Source organism: Hydra viridissima, unplaced genomic scaffold (genome assembly GCF_058129835.1).
Source record: "Hydra viridissima isolate aposymbiotic clone 2 unplaced genomic scaffold, HvirCarnegie_v1 scaffold_2, whole genome shotgun sequence".
NCBI classification, from domain to species: Eukaryota; Metazoa; Cnidaria; class Hydrozoa; order Anthoathecata; family Hydridae; genus Hydra; species Hydra viridissima.
In genome coordinates this window covers 26,282,610-26,306,128 of record NW_028324301.1, presented here as the reverse complement: position 1 = coordinate 26,306,128, position 23,519 = coordinate 26,282,610, and the positions used below count along the sequence as shown (strand labels likewise).

The 23,519-nt window shown below is 33.3% G+C and overlaps 1 protein-coding gene and 1 long non-coding RNA gene across 3 annotated transcripts in view; both read left to right on the top strand.

The window, feature by feature from the left end:
• The window catches only part of LOC149892638 (uncharacterized), a 321,349-nt gene that overhangs the window by 258,313 nt on the left and 39,517 nt on the right, over window positions 1-23,519 (top strand). The gene's annotated exons all lie outside the window — the stretch shown is intronic.
• On the top strand, window positions 9,336-17,428 carry LOC149892641 (uncharacterized). The gene is made up of 5 exons (XM_090079971.1): window positions 9,336-9,407; window positions 12,383-15,403; window positions 15,660-15,725; window positions 15,987-16,043; window positions 16,201-17,428. Exons 2-5 carry the CDS (start codon window positions 12,412-12,414, stop codon window positions 16,518-16,520), a joined length of 3,435 nt encoding a protein of 1,144 aa, XP_089936097.1. The 5' UTR covers window positions 9,336-9,407; window positions 12,383-12,411; the 3' UTR covers window positions 16,521-17,428.

Genomic DNA, 23,519 nt, shown 5'->3' with positions numbered 1-23,519 from the left:
AGAGAGATCGCGATTCACTAAGTCAAAAAACGAAAGAAACAAAGTTTAAAAGGTCTTTCTAGACAACAAATTCTATTTTTGGCAATGCAGTTTTTGTATTTATGCAACCTAACTTTTGTTTGACTTCTATTTTATTTTACGTTTACCTTGTATTTTATCTTGCCTTTTTGTGTTTTGTGATGTCAAGCTACATAATCTAAACTTAAAAGAAGGAAACTAGGCTAACTTTTCTAGTAGAATATTATGTTGTTGGTTTTGTATGCAGCCTAACTTTAGTTTCATCTATATTTTATTTTGCGTTTATCTTATATTTTATCTTGTCTTTTTGAGTTTTGTATTTTGTGATGTCAAGCTACATAATTTAAACTTAAAAGAAGAAAACTAGGCTAACTTTTCTTTGAAAAATTGTTCAAAAACTACCTTACACCGATAGAGATAGCTCACGAATTTAAAAAGTTGCATCTATTCATCTTCTTCTTCAGCAAAGTAAAGCTTTTTATGCACTTTTACTCTCTAACTTACCTATATTTGCGTAAAGGATTTTATTTAATTCAATTTAAACATAACTAGTAGAATATTATGTTGTTGGTTTTGTATGCAGCCTAACTTTAGTTTCATCTATATTTTATTTTGCGTTTATCTTATATTTTATCTTGTCTTTTTGAGTTTTATATTTTGTGATGTCAAGCTACATAAGCTAAACTTTAAAGAGGAAATTTACGCTAACCTGTCTTTGAAAACTATTCAAAAACTACCTTTAACAAAGTAGCGAGGCTTTTTATGCGCTTTTACTCTCTAACATACCTATTTTTGCGCAAAGGATTTTATTTAATTCAATTTAAACATGCCTAGTAGATTATTATGTTGTTGGTTTTTTATGCAGCCTAACTTTAGCTACATCTATTTTTCATTTTACGTTTGTCTTATATTTTATTTTATCTTTTTGTGTTCTGTGATGTCAAGCTACATAAGCTAATGTTAAAAGAGGAAAGCTGCGCTAACCTTTCTTTGAAAAACTATTCGAAATCTATTTTTGAGATAATCTAGATTTAAAGAGGAACACTACGCTAATTTTGCTTTGAAAAAACTCTCGAAAAACTAACTTATTCGATAGAGATAGCACACAAATTTAAAAAATTGTATCTACTCATCCACTTCTTCTACAGCAAAGTACTGAGGCTTTTTATGCACTTTTATTCTCTAACATACCTATATTTGCGCAAAGGATTTTATTTAACTCAATGTAAACATACATAGAAGAGTATTGTTACCCGTTTGTTTTATGCAGCCTAACTTTAGTTTCATCTATACATTATATTGCGTTTACCTTATATTTTATCTTGCCTTTGTTAGTTTTGTGTTTTGTTATGTCAAGCTTCATAATCTAATCTTAAAAGGGGAAAACTGCGCTAACTTTTCTTTGAAAAAGTACTCAAAAAGGACCTAAATCGATATAGATAGCTCACAATTTTAAAAAGTTGCATATAGTCATCTTCTTCTTCAGCAAAGTATCGAGGCTTTTATGGATTTTTACTCTAACTTTCCTATATTTGCGCAAAGGACATTATTAATTCAACTTAAACATGCCTAGTAGATTATTATGTTGTTGGTTTTTTATGCAGTCTAAACTTTGTTACATCTATATTTTACGATTAACTTATATTTTATCTTGCCCTTTTTGAGCTTTGTGTTCTGTGATGTCAAGCTACATAGTCTAAACATAAAAGAGGAAAACTACGCTAAACTTGCTTTGAAAAACTATTCAAAAACTACCTTTAACAAAGTAGCGAGGCTTTTCATGCACTTTTACTCTCTAACATACCTACATTTGCGCAAAGGATTTTATTTAATTCAATTTAAACATGCCTAGTAGATTATTATGTTGTTGGTTTTTTATGCAGCCTAACTTTAGTTTCATCTATATTATGTTTTAGGTTTATCATATATTTTATCTTTTCTTTTTGAGTTTTGAGTTTTGTGATGCCAAGCAACTTAAGCTAAACTTAAAAGTGGAATGCTACGCTAACCTTTCTTTGAAAATCTATTCATAAACTACCCTAGACAAAAGCTAGATTTAAAAGAGGAAAACTACACTATTTTTACTTTGAAAAAACTTTCGAAAACTACCTTAATCGATAGAGATAGCACACGATTTTAAAAAATTGCATATAGTCATCCACTACTTCTGCAGCAAAGTAGCGAGGCTCTTTATGCACTTTTTCTCACTAGTTTGCTTATATTTACGCAAAGGAATTCATTTAATTCAATCCAAACATATATAGAAGATTATTATGTTACGATTTTTTTTTTCTTTTATGCAGCCTAACATTTATTTCACCTACATTTTATTTTACGATTAACTTTTATATTACCTTTCCTTTTAGTGTTTTGTGTTTTGTGATGTCAAGCTACATAAGCCAAACTTTAAAGAGGAAAACTACGCTAAGCTTTCTTTGAAAAACTATTCAAAAACTACCTTAAACAAAGTAGCGAGGCTTTTATGCACTTTTACTCTCTAACATACCTACATTTGTGCATAGGGTTTTATTAGATTCTAGTAGGTTATTACGTTGTTGTTTTTTTATGCAGTCTAACTTTAGCTTCATCTATATTTTATTTTACGTTTATCTTATATTTTATTTTGTCTTTTTGAATTTTGTGTTTTGTGATGTCAAGCTACATAAGCTAAACTTAAAAGAGGAAAGCTACGCTAACCTTTCTTTGAAAAGCTGTTCAAAAACTACCTTAGACATAATCTAGATTTAAAAGAGAAAGACTACGCTATTTTTGCTTTGAAAAATCTTTCGAAAACTACCTTAATCGATAGAGATAGCACAGGATTTTAAAAAGTTGTATCTAGTCATCCACTTCTTTCACAGCAAAGTAGCGAGGCTTTCTATGCGCTTTTACTCTCTAACATACCTATTTTTGCGCAAAGGATTTTATTTAATTCAATTTAAACATGCCTAGTAGATTATTATGTTGTTGGTTTTTTATGCTGCCTAACTTTAGCTACATCTATTTTTCATTTTACGTTTGTCTTATATTTTATTTTATCTTTTTGTGTTCTGTGATGTCAAGCTACATAAGCTAATGTTAAAAGAGGAAAGCTGCGCTAACCTTTCTTTGAAAAACTATTCGAAATCTATTTTTGAGATAATCTAGATTTAAAAGAGGAACACTACGCTAATTTTGCTTTGAAAAAACTCTCGAAAACTACCTTATTCAATAGAGATAGCACACAAATTTAAAAAATTGTATCTACTCATCCACTTCTTCTTTTTATGGATTTTTACTCTCTTATTTACCCAAATTTGCGCAAAGGACTTTACTTAATTCAACTTAAACATGTCTAGTAGATTATTAAGTTGTTTGTTTTTTATGCAGCCTAACTTTAGTTTCATTTATATTTTATTTTACGTTTATCTGATACTTTATCTTGTCTTTTTGTGTGTTGTTTTGTCAAGCTACATAAGCTAAACTTAAAAGTGGAAAAGTACGCTAACCTTTCTTTGAAAATCTATTCAAAAACTGCCTTAGACATAAGCTAGATTTAAAAGAGGAAGACTACGCTATTTATGCTTTTAAAAAACTTTCGAAAAATACCTTAATCCATTGAGGTAGTGCACGAATTTACAAAGTTGTATCTAGTCATCCACTTCTTCTATAGCAAAGTAGCGAGGCTTTTTATGCACTTTTGCGTTCTAATTTATCTCTGTTTACGCATATGGTTTTTGTTTATTTCTATGTAATGATATACAAAAGAGTATTTTGTTAAAGATTATGCTGCAGGAGCTGCGTAAAAAAACTCTGGCGACCTTTCCTTAAGAAAAAAGCAACTGAAAGACATGTGCGCCTTAGAAAATTCAAATCGCGATTCACCAAATTAAAAGACGAAAAGAACGACCTTTAAAAGCTCTCACTAGACATTTGTGTTTATGATAGGCAATGCAGTTTTTGATTTTATGCAGCCTAACATTTGTTTCATCTATATCTTATTTTACGTTTATCTTATACTTTATCTTGCCTTTTTGAGTTTAGTATTTTGTGATGTCATGCTAAATAAACTATACTTTGCTAATTTTTATTTGAAAAAATATTCAAAAACTACCTGAATTATAAGCTAGATCTAAAGGAGGAAAACTACGCTAACTTTTCTTTAAAAAAAATATTTAAAAACTACCTTAAACATAAGCTATATCCAAAAGAGGAAAACTATGCTAACTTTTCTTTAAAAAAATATTTAAAAACTACCTTAAACATAAGCTAGATCTAAAAGAGGAAAACTACGCTAACTTTTCTTTGAAAAAATACTCAAAAACTACCTTAAACATAAGCTAGATCTAAAAGAGGAAAACTACGCTAACTTTTCTTTGAAAAAATACTCAAAAACTACCTTAAACATAAGCTAGATCTAAAAGAGGAAAACTACGCTAACAATTCTTTGAAAAAATATTCGAAAACTACCTTTAAACATGATTTAGATTTAATAGATGAAAACTACGCTAACATTTCTTTGAAAAAACATTCAAAAACTACCTTTAAACATGATTTAAATTTAATAGATGAAAACTACGCTAACATTTCTTTGAAAAAACATTCAAAAACTACCTTTAAACATGATTTAAATTTAAAAAAGGAAAACTACGCTAACATTTCTTTGAAAAAATATTCAAAAAGTACCTTAATCGAAAGAGATAGCACACGAAATTAAAAAGTTGCATTTAGTCATCCGTTTCTTCTTCATCAAAGTAGCGAGGCGTTTATGCACTTTTTATTCTCTAAGTTATCTCTACTTACGCAAATGGCTTTTGTTTATTTCAATGTAAAACTTTTCAAAAGAGTATTTTGTTAAAGATTATGCTGCAGGGGCTGTGTAAGAAAACTCTGGTGACCTTTCTTTAAGAAAAAGCAACTAAAGTAGATGTGCGCCTAAGAAAATCCAAATTGCGATTCACTAAATTAAAAGACATATACAACAAACTTTAAAAGTGAAACTATTTTTACAAGCGTATTTGGTAAAGATGAAATGTTCTTATGACATTTTAACGTTACGAAAGGGATTTTCTTCTGTTCAAATATTTATTACAATTTAAAGTGTTAAATAATGTTACAGAAACGACCTAAAACGCCTGTTGTATTAATTTAAACGAACAAAATAGATAAAAAAAAAGAAAAACTATCATTAAAAAAAAAAAAGTAAAAAAAGAAAAGAAATAGAAGTTGAGGAAAAATAAAAATAAGAACTTCTAACAAAGAGCTCTTCTTTTTATTTTTCAGATTTTAGATGCTTAATTCCTTGAATGAAAAGTTGAACTGATGACTCACTACTAAGGTTGTTCCTAGCCTTCCGTTCTCAAACTAGGCCATTCTGAGAGGCTGTTTGATTAAGTACCGTTGATAGTAGTATCGCACGTAAGAGACTTCTAAAACTCTGATTATTATTAATTCCTGGAATGAAGAGATGACTTCATACTCACTAACGAGGTTGTTCTTAGCCATCCGTTCTTAAACTAAGCAAAACAGTGAAGTTGTTTGATTAAGTATCACAGTTTGCTGATTTGCACATGCACCATTGCCGAAACTGTGATGCTTGGTTCCTTGATTGGATTGAAGAAGCTCATCACCATGCATTTTACAAGCTGTCCGTTGTTATGTTTTGCAATTCAGTGGTTCTGTTTTGCAATTCATTTTCTGTTTGTTTAAGTATCATCGATGGTGGTGTCGTGCATGCAAACTTTCCGAAACTCTGATGCTTGTTTTTCTTGAATGGAGAGATGAGCTTATACTTTAGGTGACTTTTAAAACTGCAGTAATTAGTGCCTCGAATGGAAAAACGAACTCATTCATTACAGACCAAGGTTGTTCCTGGCCATCCGTTAACATATTAGGCAACAGTACAGCGAAGCTGTTTGTTTTACAAGCTTTTGTCGTTTCGAGAAATCACTACATTAAGCATTCGATGGTGATACACGACTGATGGCCAGGTTCTGATTTTCGAATGAAAAGAAGAGTCGCATCCGACCACCGGTCGGCTTTCGACGCAAAACAGCTGTACACACTCGTCCAACGATCCAGTGACTAACTGTTGCAACGAGAAAGTTAGCTTTATTTGTCGTGCAGATTGTCCGCTTTGACGTAAAATGCTAGAAATTTGCTGAACGCTCGGTTTGCGCCGCCCAAGAGTCATTCTGTTTCTGCGTTGCCAGCGTCTGTCGGCTAAATACAACTGTAGACTCCGCGCAAGCTTTTTCACCGCAAAAGTTGTACAGAGCCACACCGAAGGCTAAAATCGACTTTAAGGTCGAAGGTTAAAATCGACCCTAGAGGTTTGAAAACGACGTCACGAAATTTTCAAGACATCATCGAAGAAAATTACGGCGGCCAGATGCAACTCTTAGTACTAACTCTACTAATCTTAGTACGTTAAGCATTCCAGTCGAGAGATCAGACGTTTTTTCGTCACCTAAGAGACCGGCCGATGCGTTTGCGACGCTGCGGAAAGAAAGAAGATGGCAAACCACAGGGTTGTTACCGTAACAAACCTCCGTGAGTACCTCCATCTCGAGTGGCTTTTGAAGAAACGTTCGTTTTAAACTCAAAGGGATGGTTGTTAAAGCTCACAAACGCCTGGTTAACGATTTTCTAACGGCAGACACCGTGTTTACAATGGATACAGACCGATTAACTGAGCCCAAAGCGCAAGATCTATCAGAAAACTCCTCTAGGTCGATGCAACGAGACGACTAGACACGTGCGTCTAAAGGCATTTTACAATTGAAGGACGCCCCTCGTGGGCCCTTTAACCTTAACACTAAACTCCTGCTTGATATCCTCGTCCCCAGGTTTCCAAACCGTAACCCCAACCCCCTCTAATCCTAACCCCCTTACCCTCTAACTCTCCCCCCTCAAAAAAACAAAAAACATAAAAAAGCAAACAAAACGAAAAAAAAACTTGCTTCCCTCCTCACTTTTAGCTCTAGGATGCAACACCTTTTTGCCGCCCTCCGCTAGAAGGGAGTAGGGAGTAACGAAAGCTTGACATCAAAGTAGCGTTTCGTATGAGATTTGTTTGCCAAAATTTGAGCGTTTTTAAAAAAGCCAAGACTTCGTCAGAGGGGTTTCTTCTTTTCTCCTAAAGCTATCGATCGATTAAAAAGCTCAAAGCAAAGAAATTCAAAACAAAATACAAAAACGGGAAGTTTTAGTTTCTGCACCACAAGCCAAGCACTAGTTCAAACTGGAGATAATAAAAGGAAATCGAATGATCTCACTTCTCAAACCACTGAGCTGCCATTGGTCGGCAGTCTCTTGTTTGGAGACCATTGAGCTGCCATTGGTTGGCTGTTTAATCGTTGCGATTGGTCGGCAGTTTTATCGTTGGAGACCATTGAGAGATATAAAAGGAATTTTTTTTTTGAGCACAACATTAAACGTTAAATCGTTAGATGTTGTTATAAAGGCACCATTAGAATGCGATGTCCTCAAATATTTTCCTCGATATTTTAATAAGTAAACAAAAACAAAACTAAGTCTTGCAACTGGCGAAAACTTTCAATAAGCAAACAAAGCAACAACTTTCCTTTCGAGTTTTTTACATTTTAAACAAAAGACAAACAAAGAAAAAAAAAAAACAAACAAAAACAAAAACAAAAACAAAAAAACAAAACAAAAACAAAACAGAAAAGGGAGAATGAGTGAGTCGACTGATTTCGCTCAACTGTCTTAAACGAGAAGTCATAAACGTTTGCTTGTGCCAGCAAGTTGCAAATTAAGTTGTAAATGAACTGCACCGCAAAAGCTTAACCACAGTTTATTAAGCATATTAAGCCTTTGCTGACATGTTAAGACATTTTAAGCCTTTGCTATTATCATGAGGCTTTTGCTCCACGAGCCAAAAAAGTACGCTAGAGTTGACAAACTGCATCGCGGTCGAAAAGTGTAATTACGCCAACACTTTTATCCGTTTTAAGCATTTCGTTTTCGCACGAACAACAATTAAAGCAGCTCGTTGAGCTTAACGACGTTCGTATTTTTTTTCGAAGCCAAAACTTCGGCTATAAGTAGAATGAAGAGGCACTTCGAAAAACAACAAAGCTGTTCGCAGTCGATAGCAACGAGCGACAACATCTCTGCGAGTCTGGCATCAAGGTAAACAGTTTTTTTTACATTTTCATTTGTTAGTGCCAATTTTGTGTACATTATGTATTCAAAAATTTCTTGCTGACGCTAGATTTTTCGTTTTCAATGAACAACAGTTGCAACCTCTAGTCGTTTGCTAAAACAGCTTGCTAGGACAACCAAATCAATCATATGTTGTGAAAATTTCTTTTTGTTCAACTGACTAAGGAAGATCGAGCGAACGCTTTTTTTTTTATAACTTGTTTGTATCATATTGCTATTAAGAAAACAGCGTTGTGTATACTAAACGTGACATAATTGGCAATTATCCGTAACTAAAAATAAGATAGAAATTACAAACTTGATACCATATTTTAATTACTCTAACAAAACTAGACGTCATCGCGTGAGAAAATAAATGTTCATAACACATAACCTATTTTTTTGTTTTTTTTTTCTTCTCTTTTTTCCTTTTAATCTCTTTTCTTTCGTCCAAAAAGCGTTTTGATTTTTGCCTCGCCACAAGCGATGAAATCGATAAAAAAAACCTGCTCGGACATTCTCAATTCTCAACAACAAAAGCAATCAAAGTTCTAGCTCTCGAGCACGTGCGCCGACAGGTTGATGAAACCGTTCAAATATGCTCGATCGCTAGAATTTAAAGAAAGAAACAAGCCAGAAACAAACCAAAATAAAAAAAAGCCAAAAACAAAAATGGACATCTTTAGAACGCTTAAATTTTATAAAATATTTTCCTCTGCGTTTTTAACCAGCTAAACTGTCGTAAAGTTTTTTCGGTGCAGTTCATTTAAAAAACTTAGTTTTCAACTTTTAAACGTTTTAGACTTCTCGTTTAAGGCAGTCGAAAGAAATGAGTCGACTCACTCTCTCTCTCCCTATTCGGTTTTGTTTTTGTTTATTTGTTTTTGTTTTTTCTTCGTTTGCCTTTGCCTTTGTTTGCTTTTGGAAAAGTTGTCGCCATGCGAGACTTAGTTTTTTTTTGGCTCAATTTGTGATTAAGTGAAGTTCTAGTCTTGAAAGTGTGCAAAGTGTGGGCCAATCTGGTGGCTGGAGTGATGACACGTGAATGCTGGAAATTCCAGACTTTGAGCGGATTCAGCGTACATAGAAAGAAAAAGTAACATTCACGTGGGTCTCTCCTAAGCTTGCCATTGGTCGGTCTGCTGGCCTTAAGTACCCCCCCCCTCAACGTCACGTTTGCTCAACTTTCTCGGTCTTTGGCGCCCAAAGAAAGCTCGAGGAAGGATAAAAATGGCGAGGTTTCGGTACAGCGTTTTCTGTTTTTCCTATTTGTTTTTGTTTGTTTGTTTGTTTGTTTCGTTTGTTTGTTTATTTATTTAATCGTTTTTTTGTTTGTTTCGTTCGTTTGTTTGTTTGTTTCGTTTGCTTCGTTTGTTTCGTGATGTTTTGTTTTCCCTTCTTGATGGCACAAAACAGAAGCAAACAAGACTTTCGGTTATGTTCGGTTATATTCGGTTCAATAAAAGTTTGTTGGTTTCTGCACAACAACAACAACAAAAGTCCCTCTGTCCCTCAAAAGCAGTTTCTCCTCTGTCCAAAAGAAGAGCTTCTTTGTAATCGATCTTGTCTGAATGCAGCTCTCCTTTTGCCTATAGGTTTTTATTCCAACCCTTTTGTTGTTGTTAGTGCCATGTTGTTGTTATTGTTATACTCTGTAAAAGCAGTTGTTGCTGTTGTACTTGTTTGTTGTTTCTAAAGACACTGTTGTTGCTGCTGTTTGCGCTGTTAGTAATCACCCACTTGGCTTGTATTTTTGTTTTTTGTTTTTTGTTTTATTTATAAACACTCTCTGAGTAAGTTTTTATGCTTGCAATGAGTGTTTGTTAATGTTCACCCACTTTGCTTGTTTATAATCTATTTTATTTTATCAACACTCTCTGAGTCAGTGATGGTGTTGCTGTTGTTTTTGTTAGAGCTGCAATGAGTGTTTGTTAATGTTCACACACTTTGCTTGTTTTGTTTTTATTTCTTTATTTTATCAACACCCTTTGAGCCAGTGATGCTGTTGCTGTTGTTTTTGTTATAGCTGCAATGAGTGTTGTTAATGTTCACCCACTTTGCTTGTTTTGTTTTTTTTAATTTATTTATTTTACCAACACCCTTTGAGCCAGTGATGCTGTTGCTGTTGTTTTTGTTATAGCTGCAATGAGTGTTGTTAATGTTCACCCACTTTGCTTGTTTTGTTTTTATTAATTTTTTTATTTTACCAACACCCTTTGAGCCAGTGATGCTGTTGCTGTTGTTTTTGTTATAGCTGCAATGAGTGTTTGTTAATGTTCACCCACTTTGCTTGTTTTGTTTGTGTTTTTGTTTTTGTTTATCAATACCCTTTGAGTCAGTGATGCTGTTTCTGTTGTCGTTGTTATAGTTGCAATGAGTCTTATTAATGTTCACCCACTTTGCTTGTTTTGTTTGTGTTTTTGTTTGTTTTTTTTTTCATCAACACCCTCCTAGTCAGTGATAGTGTTGCTGTTGTTTTTGTTATAGTTGCAATGAGTCTTAATAATATTCACCCACTTTGCTTGTTTTGTTTGTGTTTTTGTTAGCTTTTTTTTCATCAACACCCTCTGAGTCAGTGATAGTGTTGCTGTTGTCGTTGTTATAGTTGCAATGAGTCTTATTAATGTTCACCCACTTTGCTTGTTTTGTTTGTGTTTTTGTTTGTTTTTTTTTCATCAACACCCTCCTAGTCAGTGATAGTGTTGCTGTTGTTTTTGTTATAGTTGCAATGAGTCTTAATAATATTCACCCACTTTGCTTGTTTTGTTTGTGTTTTTGTTAGCTTTTTTTTCATCAACACCCTCTGAGTCAGTGATAGTGTTGCTGTTGTCGTTGTTATAGTTGCAATGAGTCTTATTAATGTTCACCCACTTTGCTTGCTTTGTTTGTGTTTTTGTTAGCTTTTTTTTCATCAACACCCTCTGAGTCAGTGATAGTGTTGCTGTTGTCGTTGTTATAGTTGCAATGAGTCTTATTAATGTTCACCCACTTTGCTTGCTTTGTTTGTGTTTTTGTTTTTGTTTATTAACACCCATTGAGTCAGTGATGCTGTTGCTGTTGTTGTTATTATAGTTGCAATGAGTGTTTGTTAATGCTCACCGACTTGGCTTGCTTTGTTTGTTTTTTGTTTTTTGTTTTATCAAAACCTTGTGAGTCAGTGATGCTGCTTTTGTTATTTTACTTGTAATTAGAGTTGTTACTGTTCAGCCGCTTTGGTTGTTTTTTAATCTATCTTATTTTATCACCACTCTCTGATTCGGTGATGATGTTGCTGATGCTGTTGTTGTTGTTTTACTTGCAATGATAGTTGTTACTGTTCAGCAACTTTGCTTTTATTCGTTTTTGTTTGTGTGTTTGTTAGTTGTTTTTTTTTTATCAATATCCTCTGAGTCAGTGATGCTGTTGCTGATGCTGCTGTTGCTGTAGTTGGTTTTTATGCTTGCAATGAGAGTTGTTACTGTTCACCCACTTTGCTTGTTTATAATCTATTTTATTTTGTTAACACTCTCTGAGTCAGTGATGTTGTTGTTGTTATTATGCTTGCAATGAGAGTTGTTACTGTTCACCCAGTTTGCTTGTTTTGTTTTTTTATTTGTTTTGTTTTTTTTTCTTTTTTGTTTTTGTTTTGTTTGTTTTTTTTATCAATACCCTCTGATTAAGTGATGCTGTTGCTGTTGTTATACATGCAATGGTTGTTGTTACTGTTCAGCCACTTTGCTTGTTTTTTTTAATCTGTTTTGTTTTTTCAACACTCTCTGAGTCAGTGATGCTGATGCTGTTGTTGTTATTATGCTTGCAATGAGAGTTGTTACTGTTGTAGTTATGTCTGTCATTTGTCCTTGTTAGCAAGTTCTATTTGCCCTCTCTTGCCTTTTTTCAACACAGTTTCTTTCTTTGAGTCATATGGTTGCGAGATCCTCTCAAACTCCATCTCTTTATTTATTTGTTTCTTTTTTTTTTCTCATTCTCCTTCTCATAATAGCAATCACTGTTGCCACCATGCATGTAATGCTAGTTGCTCTCGTTCTTCTTCTTTTGCTAGTGCAAGCTTTGTTTCTTCTTGTTGCTCTCTTTACTTTCTTCTTGCTCTTTTGCAGAGGACTCGAAAAAACACAGCTCTTCGCTGTAGTTGTGTTTCTCATCAATCCACGCAACATTCCAGGATTGGATACAGGCAGAAGAAAAAAAACTCTCACTAACTGTTTTCTTTTTTTTTTAGCTTAAACCGTTGCAAACAAACACCTGAACATGTCTTCTTCACAAGAAAACAACTCTGTTGTTGCTTCTTCTCCAAACTCTAAAGCAAAAAAAAAGAAAAGAAAGCAGTCACAAGAACAGAGAGACTTAAAGCTCAAAAACAAAGTCAGGGCCGCATTAGTTGCAGCGTGTGGCTCCGTAAACAGGGTTGTACCTTTCTATGGTACCAAGAAGAGGTACGCTGTTAGCTGTCCGATGCCTTTGTGCAAACATTCGTCCACAAGCATTAAAAGACACTTGACTAAAAAAGATCATTCTTGGACTTTGGATGAAGCTTCCATCTTTTACTCTGCAATGGTCAGGAAGTTTCAGCATGCTCGTCTCGAACGCAAGTCCGGCTGTCCAAAACCTTACCCCTGTTTGCAATGTTGGAAGTATTACGACCGACTGGACATACACTTGAAAGAGACTCATTTCTACGATTCCAAGATGATCAAACAAAAGATTGCAGAGGCAAAGCGATACGACAACGAGAAGCTCTATGTCCCTCAATTTATTCGACCTGCCTTCTTTGGTATTAAGCCAGTAGCTGAACAAGCGTCTGCATCAGGCTCTGCATCCTCTGCTCCTGGGCCTTCCTCCTCTTTTTCTTCTCCGGTTCTTTCCTCTGATCCTCTTTTAAGCTTGCCCTCACCAGTTGCTGGTTCGTCCGAGGCTCCTTCTGCAAACCAATGCACCTCTGTAGAAAACAAAGAGCTGAACACCGAATCCGTCCTTGACTCTGATTTCGATTCCTTAGAGCACTTGGTTTCCAGCTCCTATGTCTTGACCGAAGAAAAGAGACTCTTGTTTCAGCTGGACAAAGATGCTTTTCACTTTTATTACCAGTCAGCAGATGAGCTCTTCAGAGACTTTGAAAAGTGGCTTGTGGTAGCCAACAACAACACTTGGTCACAAGCAAAAATCTACAAAAATGCAGTTGTGGAAATATTGACTTGTTGTGACAGCACGTTGACGCTGCACCCAAACGCCCTCACCAATTCCAATGTTTTGGAGGATAGATACTTCTCCTTGCACTTTAAGAAAATTCAGCTCAATTCCAAGCTGAGTGAACTTGACCAAACAAAAGCCATGTCTTGTCACACGTTGTACAACCGCCTCGTCTCCCTTTGTCTCCTGTTTCGTTTCAGTGAAGCCAGAAACGTCTATTTCGGACTTTCTCATGAGGCCATCCGACGTTTGCGCTGCAAGGTGGATGAGTTGCGAAAAGTGCTGAGGCCCTTTCGTTCTTTGAGGAGGAGCCTTGTGAAAAGAAGAAAAAGCATCAACATCATCAATGTCAGTTTGCTGACCGAATATGGCAAGTCTGCATACGTAAGAGACTTAGTGGAATCGATTAGAAAGGCGTCTCTTCCGCTGACTAGAGACAATGCTGTGTCTCTACGAAACCATCTTCTGCTCTCTGTCACTGTAATTAACAGTTTAAGAAAATCTAACATTGCTCTTTTAAACATTAGAGACTACATGGCTGCTGAGAAGAGTGAGTGTGGATATTGCATTGTGCAAGAGCGCTACAAAACAGCATACAAGTACGGAGCCAAAAACATTCTAGTGCCGAACGACTTGAAAGTGTTGATCGATATTTATTTGCTGAGATACAGAGACCTTCTTGTCAACGACTCTCACTACATGGCTGCAGACACCAAGACTGTTTTGGAGTTGAGCGACTGCTACAGGCCCCTTTTTCCTTCGGTGAGAGCCAACAAAGACGAAGGTGTGACACTAGGTGCAACTAGAGTGCCTGTTTACCAGATGGGTTCCTCTGCTATCACCTCTAGCCTGACGTCCTGCTTCAGAAAAAGCCAAGTAAACATTCCCATGAAGCGTCTTACTCCCACTTGCATTCGCGGTTCGATAGCCACTTACTTTGCCAACAACAGCAAAGAAGATCGCGAGCGGTTTGCTACACTCTACATGAAGCACAGCAGACACACAATGGATAGCTTTTATGTGTCCCAGTGGAACGCTGCAGAGGAGTTGCGCTTTGCCCTGGGCATCGGACAGTCCTTCGGAGTCATAGAGTCTTTGACTGTTGAAAAGTCTGAGAGACCACCAAAGGAGGAGAAGGATGTGATGGACTGGCTCCGAACTAATGCAGAGGAGTACGGTTTTCATGATGTTGAGGACATTTTTGAGGAAGATTCAGACTCCGGTTCTGACTCTGAAGAATGTGCTGCTACTTTCGGTTGTACCACAGTGGTTCCATTTTCTCCAGCTGTAGAAAACAATGCTCCTTTAGAGGACAGCAACGAACATGTTGTAGATTTCTTGTGTGAACCTAGCTCAACTCCTGTTTCGTCTGTTCCTTCTGAACAAACAATCGCTGGTCCAGTTCTTGAACTATCCTCTGCTCTTGCACAACTAGTTCCTAATGAACAAGCTGTTTGTATGGATGTAGATCAGACTCTAGCTGTTCCTGTTGGCACAGCTTGTTCTCCTCTTGCATTAACATTATTTCCTGATGAACCGGATTTTATTGAACACCATGCACAACTTTCTCCAGTTTACTTTAGTGAGCAAGTGGTTGCCAAACCTGTTTCTGCTGCTCCTGCTGAACAAGTTGCTTTCAGTCCTTCAAAAGAGGTTTTTTCTGTTCTGCTGGAAACAGTGTCTAATGTTGCTTCACAGCAAGATAATCTTATGGCTGTCACACGTGTTTTCCATGCTCCTCCTGAAGCTGCTCTTCTTGAACCTGCTCTTCTTGAACCTGCTCTTCTTGAACCTGCTCATAAGCAAGTGGTTGCCAAACCTGTTCATGTTGCTCCTTCTCTGCAAGTTGTTTTTAATCCTTCAAAAGAGGTCTTTTCTGTTCCTCTGGCTCCTAATCTTGTTGCTCGTCAGCAAACGATGGCCAAACCCAGTTTGTTTCTTTCAGCTGTTCCAGTCCAACAGGCTGGTACTGTTCTTGAAAAACAGCCCTCACCTGGTGCTGTTCAATCTGTTGGTAGTCTATTTAGCCAAAGTCTTGCTTGTACATCCAGAGGTAAATTCTTTTTGATTTTTGATTTTTATGCAAATCTCAACACGCTTTCAAAAAATAAAAATGCCCAAATTAACTCCTTGCCCTATTGTTATTGTTAAAGCTGTAAAAAAAAAAAAAAAAAAGAAAAACAATAAAAAAAACAAAAAAAAAACAAAAAAAACAACACAGAAGTGTGTATGTATTTGTTGCAGGACTAATTCTGTGATTGCTTAAATGTTTACACAAGTGAATGATACTAAAACTGATTATGTTTTAGAAGTAAAAGATCCAAGAAGAAAAAAAATCAAGTTGGAAATGCCATCTTTTACTCAAGAACACATCGGTAATGTAAAACCTAATTTATACAAACATATATAAACACAAACCTCTTCTTGCACAATTTCAGATGGTTAACTGTTAATAAAAACTTGCCATCATTGCTAAGTGCACTTTTAGAAAGTTGTGTCTACCCGATTTCTAATGATGAAGTTAGAAACTTCACCGTTAGAAATCATGCACAGCTTGTTATTATCTCTAACACTTAGAAACTGTTGATGGTTTTTTTATGAATTAGAAAAATGAACATGGTTTTATTTTATTTCAGGATCAACTCAGCCAAGAACAAAGGAAAACAAAGCAGAAGTTAGCCAATGCCAATTAGGTAATCTTTCAAAAACCAGTTGTTGCTATCAGTGCAAACAATAAGGTCAACAAAAAAAAACAAATAAAAAAACAAAATTAATCTTGTCATGCTTCAGAACCAAATGAATATTCGATTTAATCTCTTTGTGTTATGACTTGAGTTTGTAAAATTTTAGATGAAATAGTTGAAAAGCTGAATGCTTGCCCTGGCCACAACGAATGGTTCAACACCAGAAGTTTTCCACGATGTGCAGCTTTGGTGTTGGCATACATCTTGCAAGACGTGTTTACAGATGTAAGCTCAAGTTGCTCGTACAAAGATTACCTTGGCATCTTGGCAAATCATAGCAGTGACAAGCTCATTCATGTCTTGCAAAAGTACTCCTACCGAAGCCATATTAAAGACAAAATTAAAAACATGAAGCTAAAAATTCAAAAAGAGGGTAGTTTAGAAAAGTTTGTTCAATATGGCAATATAGTGAGACCATTTATGTAGTTTAGAAAAGTTTGTTCAGTTTGGCAATAAAGATGGGCCTTTTGTGTAGTTTGTTTTCTCTATGCTTTTGCAAATATATTTATCTGTTTCGCTAAATACATAATAAACAAGAAGTTCTGTTAAACTGTTCTCACATTTCTTATTTAAAGATAGTTCAAACTTTTTTTATCTTTAAAAAAAAAAAAAAGTCGTTTTGTTATTCTGTTAACACTTTTAATAGAGTTGCATTTAGAATTATTTCTGATGTTTTTAAGAGTTTGTTAAAAAGCAAATTAATATTTTCTGTGATGTTAAACTGCATAAGTGAAATTTAAAAAAGGAAAACTGCTCCAACCATTTTTCGGAAAAAGAAATCAAAAAGTTCCTTATTTTAAAAGATCTAGACATCCATTTCTTCTTCAGCAAAATAGCGAGGCTTTTTTTATGAACTCTTACTCTCTATTTTTTCATATATTTACACAAAGGATTTTATTTAGTTCAATGTAAACATACATAGAAGTATATTATGTTTTTTTTTTGTTTTTTTTTTTTTTATGGTGTCTAACTTTTGTTTCACTTCTATTTTATTTTACGTTTATCTTGTATTTTATCATGCCTTATTGGTTTTTGCGTTTTGTGATGTCAAGCTGCGTAAGCTAAACTTAAAAGAGGAAAACTACGCTAACTTTTCTTTGAAAAAATATTCAAAAAGTACCTTAAAAGAGAAAGCACACGAATTTAAAAAGTTGTATCTTGCCATCCAATTCTTCTTCTGCAAAGTAGTGAGGCTTTTGCTCTCTAACTTATCTCTATTTACGCAAAGGGTTTTATTTCAATGTAAACACGTATAAAAGAATACTTTGTTAAAAATAATGTTAAAGGAGTTGCGTAAAAAAAACGTCTGAATAAACTTTCTTTACAAAAAAAAACAACTAAGAAACAAGCGCGCCTAAGAAAAACCAGATCGCGATTCACTAAGTCAATAGACGAAAGAAACAAACTTTAAAAAGTCTTTCTAGACAACAAATTCTATTTTTGGCAATGCAGTTTTTGTATTTATGCAACCTATCTTTTGTTTCACTTCTACTTTATTTTACGTTTACCTTGTATTTTGTCTTGCCTTTTTGCGTTTTGTGATGTCAAGCTACATAATCTAAACTTAAAAGAGGAAAACTAGGCTAGTAGAATATTATGTTGTTGGTTTTATATGCAGCCTAACTTTAGTTTCATCTATATTTTGTTTTGCGTTTATCTTATATTTTATCTTGTCTTTTTGAGTTTTGTGTTTTGTGATGTCAAGCTACATAAGCTAAACTTTAAAGAGGAAAACTACGCTAACCTTTTTTTGAAAAACTATTCAAAAACTACCTTTAACAAAGTAGCGGGGCTTTTTATGCACTTTTACTCTCTAACATACCTATATTTGCGCAGAGGATTTTATTTAACTCAATGTAAACATACGTAGAAAAATATTGTTACCCGTTTATTTTATGCAGCCTAACTTTAGCTTCATCTGTATTTTATTTTACGTTTATCTTATATTTTATTTTGTCTTTTTGAGTTTTGTGCTTTGTGATGTCAAGCTACATAAGCTAATGTTAAAAGAGGAAAACTACGCTAACCTTTTTTTGAAAAACTATTCAAAAACAACCTTTAACAAAGTAGCGAGGCTTTTTATGCACTTTTACTCTCTAACATACCTATATTTGCGCAGAGGATTTTATATAACTCAATGTAAACATACATAGAAAAATATTGTTACCCGTTTATTTCATGCAGCCTAACTTTAGCTTCATCTACATTTTATTTTACGTTTATCTTATATTTTATTTTGTCTTTTTGAGTTTTGTGTTTTGTGATGTCAAGCTACATAAGCTAATGTTAAAAGAGGAAAGCTACGCTAACCTTTCTTTGAAAAACTGTTCAAAAACTACCTTAGACATAATCTAGATTTAAAAGAGGAAGACTACGCTATTTTTGCTTTGAAAAAACTTTCGAAAACTACCTTAATCGATAGAGATAGCACACGATTTTAAAATGTTGTATCTAGTCATGCACTTCTTTTACACCAAAGTAGCGAGGCTTTCTATGCACTTTTACTCTCTAACATAGCTATTTTTGCGCAAACGGTTTTATTTATTTCAATTTAAACATGCCTAGTAGATTATTATGTTGTTGGTTTTTTATGCAGCCTAACTTTAGTTTCATCTATATTTTATTTTGCGTTTATCTTATATTTTATCTTGTCTTTTTGAGTTTTATATTTTGTGATGTCAAGCTACATAAGCTAAACTTTAAAGAGGAAATTTACGCTAACCTGTCTTTGAAAAACTATTCAAAAACTACCTTTAACAAAGTAGCGAGGCTTTTTATGCCTTTTTACTCTCTAGCATACCTATATTTGCGCAGAGGGTTTTATTTAATTCAACTTAAACATACCTGTTAGATTATTATGTTGTTGGTTTTTTATGCAGTCTAACTTAAGCTACATCTATTTTTCATGTTACGTTTGTCTTATATTTTATTTTATGTTTTTGTGTTCTGTGATGTCAAGCTACATAAGCTAATGTTAAAAGAGGAAAGCTACGCTAACCTTTCTTTGAAAAACTATTCGAAATCTATTTTTGAGATAATCTAGATTTAAAAGAGGAACACTACGCTAATTTTGCTTTGAAAAAACTCTCGAAAACTACCTTATTCGATAGAGATAGCACACAAATTTAAAAAAGTGTATCTAGTCATCCACTTCTTCTACAGCAAAGTAGCGAGGCTTTCTATGCACTTTTACTCTCTAACATTATGCATTTTACTCTCTATTTTTGCGCAAAGGGTTTTATTTAATTCAATTTAAACATGCCTAGTAGATATTTTATGTTGTTGGTTTTTTATGCAGCCTAACTTTAGCTACATCTATTTGTCTTATATTTTATTTTATGTTTTTGTGTTCTGTGATGTCAAGCTACATAAGCTAATGTTAAAAGAGGAAAGCTACGCTAACTTTTCTTTGAAAAACTATTCAAAATCTACCTTTGAGATAATCTAGATTTAAAAGAGGAACACTACGCTAATTTTGCTTTGAAAAAACATTCGAAAACTACCTTATATTTTATCTTGCCTTTGTTAGTTTTGTGTTTTATTATGTCAAGCTTCATAATCTAATCTTAAAAGAGGAAAACTGCGCTAACTTTCCATTGAAAAAGTACTCAAAAAGGACCTAAATCGATATAGATAGCTCACGATTTTAAAAAGTTGCATATAGTCATCTTCTTCAGCAAAGTATCGAGGCTTTTTATGGATTTTTACTTTAACAAAGTTGCGAGGCTTTTAATGCTTTTTTACTAACATACCTATATTTGCGCAAAGGATTTTATATAATTCAATTTAAACATGCCTAGTAGATTATTATGTTGTTAGTTTTTTATGCAGCTTATCTTTAGTTTCATTTATATTATGTTTTAGGTTTATCTTATATTTTATCTTATCTTTTTGAGTTTTGTGTTTTGTGATGCCAAGAATTTTAAGCTAAACTTAAAAGAGGAATGCTACGCTAACCTTTCTTTGAAAATCTATTCATAAACTACCTTAGACAAAAGCTAGATTTAAAAGAGGAAAACTACGCTATTTTTGCTTTGAAAAAACTTTCGAAAACCACCTTAATCGATAGAGATAGCACACAATTTTAAAAAGTTGCATATAGTCATCCACTTCTTCTGCAGCAAAGTAGCGATGCTTTTTATGCACTTTTTCTCACTAGTTTGCTTATATTTACGCAAAGGAATTCATTTAATTCAATCCAAGCATATATAGAAGATTATTATGCTATGATTTTTTTTTTCTTTTATGCAGCCTAACAATTATTTCACCTATATTTTATTTTACGATTAACTTTTATCTTACTTTTCTTTTTTGAGTTTTGTGTTTTGTGATATCAAGCTACATAAACTAAACTTTAAAGAGGAAAACTACGCTAACCTTTCTTTGAAAAACTATTCAAAAACTACCTTTAACAAAGTAGCGAGGCTTTTTCTCTCTAACATACCTATATTTGCGCATAGGATTTTATTTAATTTAATGTAAACATACCTAGTAGATTATTATGTTGTTGGTTTTTTATGCAGTCTAACTTTAGCTTCATCTGTATTTTATTTTACGTTTATCTTATATTTTATTTTGTCTTTTTGAGCTTTGTGTTTTGTGATGTCAAGCTACATAAGCTAAACTTAAAAGAGGAAAGCTACGCTAACCTTTCTTTGAAAAACTATTCAAAAACTACCTTTAACAAAGTAGCGAGGCTTTTTCTCTCTAACATACCTATATTTGCGCATAGGATTTTATTTAATTTAATGTAAACATACCTAGTAGATTATTATGTTGTTGGTTTTTTATGCAGTCTAACTTTAGCTTCATCTGTATTTTATTTTACGTTTATCTTATATTTTATTTTGTCTTTTTGAGCTTTGTGTTTTGTGATGTCAAGCTACATAAGCTAAACTTAAAAGAGGAAAGCTACGCTAACCTTTCTTTGAAAAACTATTCAAAATCTACCTTTGAGATAATCTAAATTTAAAAGAGGAACACTGCGCTATTTTTGCTTTGAAAAAACTTTCGAAAACTACCTTATTCGATAGAGACAGCACACAAATTTAAAAGTTTGTATCTAGTCATCCACTTCTTCTACAGCAATGTAGCGAGGCTTTTTATGCACTTTTACTCTCTAACATACCTATATTTGCGCAAAGGATTTTATTTAACTCAATGTAAATATACATAGAAGAGTATTGTTACCCGTTTATTTTATGCAGCCTAACTTTAGTTTCATCTATATTTTATATTGCGTTTACCTTATATTTTGTCTTGCCTTTGTTACTTTTGTGTTTTGTTATGTCAAGCTTCATGATCCAATCTTAAAAGAGGAAAACTGCGCTAACTTCTCATTGAAAAAGTACTCAAAAAGGACCTAAATCGATATAGATAGCTCACGATTTTAAAAAGTTGCATATAGTCATCTTCTTCTTCAGCAAAGTATCGAGGCTTTTTATGGACTTTTAATCTCTTATTTACCCAAATTTGCGCAAAGGACTTTACTTAATTCAACTTAAACATGTCTAGTAGATTATTAAGTTGTTTGTTTTTTATGCAGCCTAACTTTAGTTTCATTTATATTTTATTTTACGTTTATCTGATATTTTATCTTGTCTTTTTGTGTGTTGTTTTGTCAAGCTACATAAGCTAAACTTAAAAGTGGAAAACTACGCTAACCTTTCTTTGAAAATCTATTCAAAAACTGCCTTAGACATAAGGTAGATTTAAAAGAGGAAGACTGCGCTATTTTTGCTTTAAAAAAACTTTCGAAAAATACCTTAATCCATCGAGGTAGTACACGAATTTACAAAGTTGTATCTAGTCATCCACATCTTCTATAGCAAAGTAGCGAGGCTTTTTATGCACTTTTGAGTTCTAATTTATCTCTGTTTACGCAAATGGTTTTTGTTTATTTCTGTGTAATGATATACAAAAGAGTATTTTGTTAAAGATTATGCTGCAGGAGCTGCGTAAAAAAACTCTGGTGACCTTTCCTTAAGAAAAAAGCAACTGAGAGGCATGTGCGCTTTAGAAAATTCAAATCGCGATTCTTCAAATTAAAAGACGAAAAGAACGAACTTTAAAAGCTCTTACTAGACGTTTGTGTTTATGATAGGCAATGCAGTTTTAGATTTTATGCAGCCTAACATTTGTTTCATCTATATCTTATTTTACGTTTATCTTATACTTTATCTTGCCTTTTTGAGTTTAGTATTTTGTGATGTCATGCTAAATAAGCTAAACTTTGCTAATTTTTATTTGAAAAAATATTCAAAAACTACCTGAATTATAAGCTAGATCTAAAAGAGGAAAACTGCGCTAACTTTTCTTTGAAAAAATATTTAAAAACTACCTTAAACATAAGCTAGATCTAAAAGAGGAAAACTACGCTAACTTTTCTTTGAAAAAATATTCAAAAACTACCTTAAACATAAGCTAGATCTGAAAGAGAAAAACTACGCTAACTTTTCTTTGAAAAATTATTCAAAAACTACCTTAAACATAAGCTAGATCTGAAAGAGAAAAACTACGCTAACTTTTCTTTGAAAAATTATTCAAAAACTACCTTTAAACATGATTTAGATTTAAAAGATGAAAAATACACTAACATTTCTTTGAAAAAATATTTAAAAACTACCTTAAACATAAGCTATATCTAAAAGAGAAAAACTACGCTAACTTTTCTTTGAAAAATTATTCAAAAACTACCTTTAAACATGATTTAGATTTAAAAGATGAAAACTACACTAACATTACTTTGAAAAAATATTTAAAAACTACCTTAAACATAAGCTAGATCTAAAAGAGGAAAACTACGCTAACTTTTCTTTGAAAAAATATTCAAAAACTACCTTAAACATAAGCTAGATCTGAAAGAGAAAAACTACGCTAACTTTTCTTTGAAAAATTATTCAAAAACTACCTTTAAACATGATTTAGATTTAAAAGATGAAAACTACACTAACATTTCTTTGAAAAAATATTTAAAAACTACCTTAAACATAAGCTAGATCTAAAAGAGGAAAACTACGCTAACTTTTCTTTGAAAAAATATTTAAATACTACCTTAAACATAAGCTAGATCTAAAAGAGGAAAACTACGCTAACTTTTCTTTGAAAAAATATTCAAAAACTACCTTAAACAAGCTAGATCTGAAAGAGAAAAACTACGCTAACTTTTCTTTGAAAAATTATTCAAAAACTACCTTTAAACATGATTTAGATTTAAAAGATGAAAACTACACTAACATTTCTTTGAAAAAATATTTAAAAACTACCTTAAACATAAGCTAGATCTAAAAGAGGAAAACTACGCTAACTTTTCTTTGAAAAAATATTCAAAAACTACCTTAAACATAAGCTAGATCTGAAAGGGGAAAACTACGCTAACTTTTCTTTGAAAAAATATTCAAAAACTACCTTTAAACATGATTTAAA